Consider the following 6,715-nt stretch of genomic DNA (forward strand, 5'->3'; position numbering starts at 1 on the left):
TATAATTCATCACCTTATGGTCACTATACTATAGTTGAAGTAAGTTTAACGTTTTATTTTGAAGTGAACATTTTTCACGTTGAGATGTGAAACTGCACTTGTGAAATCTTATAATATTTCTGCATTTCACATTGACAGGAAATTCATTTCAATTTGAACGGAAAATGGTGTAGTAATTGACAGTGAGTTAGGATTATCATTTTTAACTCTAAGACCTTCGTACCCAGCAGCCCTTGCTATCCGGATTCCCCAGGGGAGAAACGGATAAGTCCTTGCGGAAATAATCCGAGGAAGCCGGGGATTGACGACGACCTTTGGGTTAGGAAACCGATAGCTATTTTCTCTCCCCCGCAGGCGGCCGACGAGTGGGTACACGGAGTGAATAGGATCGTGGTTTTATACTTGGCGTTTGTATCGACATGCCAACCTGGCACAATCCATACCTTGCGTGGGCACCAATACTTACACGCTTACGTGAGCCAATCGCAGGGCCCGTTGGTCGATTTACGGACCAATGGCATCTGCCGGTTTTGTCGTGTGGACGTGCATGCCAAGCTCACAGGTGTGCGAAACGAAACGACGACGTCAACACGTTCATAACGGGGCGATCCCGACCCACGGAGCATTCGTGTGTCCTGCGTGATTATTGTTGGCTTTGCCTCGCCGCCACACATGCCACGCTACTAGCCACCCGTTCTGCGATCGACGACCAACGAGGATGCGTTGAACAACACACGCACAGCTTCGACCAAGAAGCGATACGACGGGTGCATTAGAAATATCGTGAAATGGACTACGCTACATGGCCACAGTGACTGTGTGGTGGACGCCGTCACGTTGGATGTATCCAAGGTTTCGTTTCAGGATTACAAAGCGTTTCTCGAGTGGTGTTACCAAACACTTAGTCCTGCCGCGTCGACGTTGGTTTCCTATTGAAGCGCCATGATGTACCTCTATGAGTGCAACGCGTGACCGTCCCGCCGAGTTTTCCACGGAATTGCCAACCCTCGTCAAGGGGTACAAGCGTTTTATCGCGACAGATTTGGAAGTGGGTGCCCAGACGTCCCAGTCGAAGCGACCGTTACTGTACGAGATGTTTGAACTCACGGGGCACAGTGTGCTCATTGGGGACCACAGTTGTACCCTTGTGTACCTGCTTTTGATGTGGAACCTCATGGGCCGCTGGAGAACGGCCGCCGCGATTCATTTCTAGAGTCTGCCCTGGGAAGGCGATTGCGTCGGCATACAAATCCCCCGGCACAAGTCGGCCAGTCGGCCCAAGAAGGGGGGATGACCCACACACCCAAGCACTGTTATGCAAACACGTTCCAACCCAACATGTGGGTGGTGCTGGCGTTGGACATGTGCCCTCGCGATTCGTTGGGCATGTACCTGGAGATGCACTCGTAGTACGACTCGTCCGGCGCGCTCTTGCTCACCGGCAACCCCTCCAAGTCGTTGTCCCGATCATCTCCCGAACACAGTGTTTTCGTTTGACGATGACAACGAATTCCACCATGTCACGACCCATTCCATTCGAAGGAAGCTGTGACGTACGCGACGTCGGGCTGCACGGCGGGTCCGTCAACATCACCGTCGTCGAGATTTGAGCCAACGGTCCACGACGCCGCCTGGGCCCACCCACACTCATTATATCACGTGCGGGCGACCAGTATAACGGTCGCATCGTTTCCAGGTTGCCAGAATCGAGTGCCACGTTTGGAACCTATCCGCCGCATTTCCATGTGCGCAAAGGCCCCCTGTTGACAGGCGCCGATATGTTTTTCACGCTTGCGACGGCGATGCAACTGTCGCCCGTTCTGGAGATGTATTTGGCGAATGTGCTATACCACAGGGAGTGGTTGCCCAGACCACGTATTTTTCTCGACGTCGTTCTTTCGGAACAAGAACACGGTGCTCTCCTTGGCCACGCTCGTGACGACCGGCGGAAACGATGGCAAGATCAATCCTACCGGCATTCCTCCGCACGTCAACATGTACACGCAAATGGATGCGATACGCGACCACATGTCCAAAGAACGAACGCGATGCAAGACGAGATTCAAGGCTTGCGCGGCGCGTGTGGTTATGGAGGCGCGATGGCCCCCACAGCCATCGCAGCAATGATGGAGCGGCGACGGCATCGCGCCTTCTGTACGTACAGAACCGACATCCCCGCGTAGATAGTGTTTGATACGTTGTCTCATTCTACGATGCATTTCGACTTTGCCATGGTTGTACATACTTGAAATCTCCTAATAACGTTGAACCCCGCTGTTGTCCATAACGTAACTTGGACTTTTCATGGTGTTTAGATATCGTCTCGATTCCCTTTTATTGGCTAAAATACGTAGTCCTTTCAGCCATACAAATTCGTCCAACCTCGGCGGCATCAGCACATTTGACCTACAACAGCGCTGCCACGCTATAAATCGTTTTTCAAGCTGTAAAATTGACAATATGTGGAACGCCTCATTTCCAAGCATAGAGTGAACGCATCATAGACATCATTGTATACGACGAATAGGTCATCTCCACACAACAAATACAAAATATGACGACAACTACTCCGGTATATTTCACTGGATAAACGCTACTAACGTAAACAATCAATTTATATGTTAAGCCGCATCTGAGGAAGGCGGCTGGGGAGAGCTTCCAAATCTCCCCGCTCATACAACATTTTCGCCCTCTAAAACTTGGAGATTGTAGCTGAATTAATGGGGAAGAACCTCATATCAATTATATTGGGCTTGGGTGCATTTCCAATGACTAAATCAACAATACCCAAGCAAGGTTGATCTTATTTAAACAATTAATTTAGGACGCGTATTTTTATCTTGAACAAGGTATACAAATTGTGTGGTTAAGTTATTTCGCGTCTTTTCATCGGCTCATGTACATCTTATCTTTGATTGAAGCTCTTAAATTGATTGTTTACGTTAGTGAATATGACTCTGCTGAGAACTCGACTTCATGACCAAACGCGGCATGTGCATCTTAGCAAGCAGGGCGGGGGGTGTCGTTGAGCTTGCCGTCGCGCAAGATGGTGCCGACGTTGGCTCGCCCATACCCGTAGCGGTTGTTGGGCCAAGACGCGTCCGATACGTTTCCGCAGTTGTACGCGCCATCACCACGGAAGGTGCCGTTGGCGAAGTACCATTTCTCAGGCTCAGGCTTGAGCACTTCGCGATCGGCGGTCTTGGTCAAGTAGCCGTAGATCTCGTCGTAGGTCAAGTCCGACTGGGCGCTCTTCAACAACGCGACGATGCCGGCAATGTGAGGGGCGGCCATGGACGTGCCAGCCATGAGCACGTACCCGTCCAACACCCTCGCGTTCGCGGAGAGCGTGGGGTAGCCAGGGGCCGAAATGTCCGGCTTGACAATCGTCAGGGTTTGATTGTTCGCGTTGCGAGGGTAGCCGGGACCCTTGGAGCTGAAGGCAGCCAATTGGTTGGGGTCCTTCTGTGCGGACCCGACGGCGCCCACCGAAATGACGCGCGTGTACATGCCGGGGTTGCCAGTGGTTCCGCATTTAGGACCAGCGTTTCCGTTGGAGAAGATGGGTGTGATGCCAGCCGCACGCCACGACGCCACCATGTCTTCGAACACAGGATTGTAGCCTTCAATGGACCCCCACGAGTTGTTGATCACGTCCGCGCCGAGCTTGCATTCGGGGTGAGTGCCGTCCAAGCGAGTGGGGCACAGCATGAACTCGCCGCACTTGAGCAACCCTGCAGGCGTTCCCTCTCGGATGTACAAACCCAAGCACGCAATCCATTGCGCCTCAGGAGCCACGCCAATGCCGTGGCTACCCACCATGGTGCCGATGGTGTGGGTGCCGTGCCTGGCCGAGTCAACGGGAAGGGGGAAAAGAGTGCCGTTGTACGGGTTGAACCACCCCTTGTTGGCGCGCCAGTTGTTCTTCAACGATTCATGGCGGTACTCCGCACCCGTGTCGATGGACCCCACGACCACACCCTTGCCTTTGTAGTACTTCCAGATGTCTGGAGCACCAGTGGTGCTCACGCCCCACTGGGGCACAGTCGCGTTCACGTCGCCGGTTTTAACGGACACCTCCTCATTCAGCACAGGTTCGATCAATTGGACATTGTCGGGGAAGGCGACGCTCTTGACGTTGGAAAGGCGAGCCACTTGGTCGATTTGCTCCTTGGTCAAGCCACGGCAGATCGCCGCGGGGGCGATCCAGAAGTGTTCGCAGTCGGCCGAGTCCAGCACCGAAGCAGACTCCGTTCGTGTCGTGGCAGAGTGGGCCGTCAAGGCGTCATACACGGCTTGGCGGCGGTCTTCATGCTTGGATTCCGCGAGGCTCTCAAGGTCCACCCCGACGAAAGAAATGAGCACGTCGGACGTCCCCGTGGTTTCCAGCGAGCGCAAGACACCCACAGACACTTTGGCATGCGCAACGGTAGCAGCCAACGACAAGACAGCAGCGACTTTCATGGTGGGGAAGAAGGTAAATTCAAGAATGACAACCACTTGCGAAGGTGTTTTCTGCGGCTGTTGAAGTGGCGGCACAGGCGGCACAAAAGCCAAAACCAGACGGACCACGCCATCTGGTTGCTGAAGTCCGAATGTTGCTTTCACATACAGTTGGTTCTCGCTTAACTCCGTAGCCACTATCTCCGCCTTACTCAAGTTTTGGTCCAAAACATCGTACTGAGAACACAAATTAAAAACGAAGAATGAAAAAGATTAAATTATCATTTCGGCCACTATCGATGCGATCGATGTACTCCGGAATTTCGATCATGACAATGCAAAAAGCGATTCACATCACTAGTCTCGAATCCATGGTTCTGCGTGAGCACATCCAGTTCGACTACTTCGTCATCTATGTTGAAATCACTACTTATGATGTTTGACAAAAAGTTGACTCCGATAACTTTAGTTGGCGCATTTGTATTATCCACTTTAACCGAAGATCTTCGAGCTCTTTGTACGTCGCTTCCCTAAAATGATGCCGTGTTGCCAAGATGTTTTAATAATGATAATCCAAAAACTCAATTAACCAAGACGTTTGCAGTGTATGGCTCGCTCTGACCGTATGTGCGTACCTGCAAGTTCATCGAGTATGGACAAACAAACGCTCGACTTCGGTAAGGTGTTCGCCTCTCCCATGAACCATCGTCGAAATGAACTCGGTCCCCACCAATTCATGTTTGATGATAAACAGCAGTGTTGTACGCCACCACATTTTGTCCTGATTACTTTTATTAATAATAGTTATCAGTAACGTTATTAAAAAAATTGTATTTTTATTGTAAATTGTACGTACCTCCACTAACTCCATCAGGGCCTCGGTGCAGTAATGGTAGCAGTGCCCAATGAATACCTTGAGGCTGATCCTTTCCATGGCCTGCTGACATCCTGGGCTACTCCGACCCTTGAATAGCTTAACGTTACTAGCGAATGTAAACGATACAATGCAGCCACTTTGGGGCCCAACAGTCCATACTACTACGTACAGTGTAGTACTTTTAATTCTACCGTAGTACTAGTACTATTAATACTAACTAGTACTACGTATTACTAAGGTGTTTCATGCAATTTCCGCCCAGCTTGTCGTACTTTTGAAGTCTCGTAACCCATCGCCGGTGTGTGTGATGAGGCTGCAAAAGCATGCATTCTCAAGGTCGTTAGGAGCTTTATTAGTTTATGCAGGACCCATCGTTGTATCGATTGTCCATTTTGCTCGACGAATTTTTCAATTCTGTAATTTTCCTATGTAAATGTAAATTCCGCCCAGGTGTTTGACTTGAATAATGTATGACAGATTTGACCACCGAAATTCTCAGAACCTCGTAATAGTAATCTTTATTAAGTGTAAAGGTATTCAATTTATAAGTCATTATAATTATGAGATTACATGAGTTGTCAAAGAAATCAAATATAAAATACTAAGGGTACTAATTACCTGAGTACGTTATTTTATCCAATCATAATCGTTCGATGATTATGATTGGCTGCCAACTGGGCGGAAATTACATGAATCACCTTCCTGTTAGTACTACGTAGTAGTAGTGTGCTACAGTTCTACTGCAAGTTAGGTGTACCTGTATTCCAGTGTCCATATGGTGTTCGATGATTTACACTGTGGATGTTACTTGGCGCAACGCGATCACTGAATCATCAGTCTTTAGTGCATGTCAGTTCCCACTTCGATCCAATGAGTTAGAGGATGAAGAATCGTTGGGTTGACATGGAACAATTCCAAAAAGCTATATGGTTTTCGGTAATGATTGCAGCCAAACCCCCGCACGAGAAAACATGGACCCTGGAAATGTCTAGGACTTGTACCACGTAGTAACTGATAGGAGATGTCGAAACCATCTGGCCGTACTGTAATTGACCATGCAGATCTATTACAGTAGTATCTGCAAATCATCTCCAAATCATCTCACCTCACCTCACGCAGACTGCTCCAACGACACATTTGGGCTCACACACGTGGAGCTCTACGGCGTGTATGGCCGCGTTGTAGAAGACAAAACGCAGGTCAAGTTGGAAGCACATCCAAGGTGTTTCGGCCATGCCGGCAACGGGAGATCAATCGTGTGAAGGACACCCCACCCTTTCAGACCCCTCGGCTCGACGGGTCGTAACTTAATGCATATAACGTTTCTACGGCATTTCATCAGTGCATACACGATGGAGTCGCAACCGTCGTCGTGTTTTTTTGGTTAGCCATTTC

The 6,715-nt window shown here is 49.7% G+C and overlaps 3 protein-coding genes across 3 annotated transcripts; 2 read left to right on the top strand and 1 right to left on the bottom strand.

The window, feature by feature from the left end:
• Positions 1-955: 955 nt before the first annotated feature.
• On the top strand, positions 956-1,410 carry H257_05202 (hypothetical protein; the record flags this gene model as incomplete). The annotated part of the gene is made up of 2 exons (XM_009829989.1): positions 956-1,136; positions 1,214-1,410. 2 exons carry the CDS (start codon positions 956-958, stop codon positions 1,408-1,410), a joined length of 378 nt encoding a protein of 125 aa, XP_009828291.1.
• A 368-nt stretch (positions 1,411-1,778) lies between these two features.
• Positions 1,779-2,183, top strand: H257_05203 (hypothetical protein; the record flags this gene model as incomplete). The annotated part of the gene is made up of 1 exon (XM_009829990.1): positions 1,779-2,183. One exon carries the CDS (start codon positions 1,779-1,781, stop codon positions 2,181-2,183), a length of 405 nt encoding a protein of 134 aa, XP_009828292.1.
• Positions 2,184-3,000: 817 nt separating this feature from the next.
• On the bottom strand, positions 3,001-4,477 carry H257_05204 (hypothetical protein; the record flags this gene model as incomplete). Its single annotated transcript, XM_009829991.1, has 1 exon — positions 3,001-4,477. Exon 1 carries the CDS (start codon positions 4,462-4,464, stop codon positions 3,001-3,003), a length of 1,464 nt encoding a protein of 487 aa, XP_009828293.1. The 5' UTR covers positions 4,465-4,477.
• Positions 4,478-6,715: the final 2,238 nt, after the last annotated feature.

This window comes from Aphanomyces astaci, assembly GCF_000520075.1.
Source record: "Aphanomyces astaci strain APO3 unplaced genomic scaffold supercont1.9, whole genome shotgun sequence".
NCBI lineage: Eukaryota > Oomycota > Saprolegniomycetes > Saprolegniales > Verrucalvaceae > Aphanomyces > Aphanomyces astaci.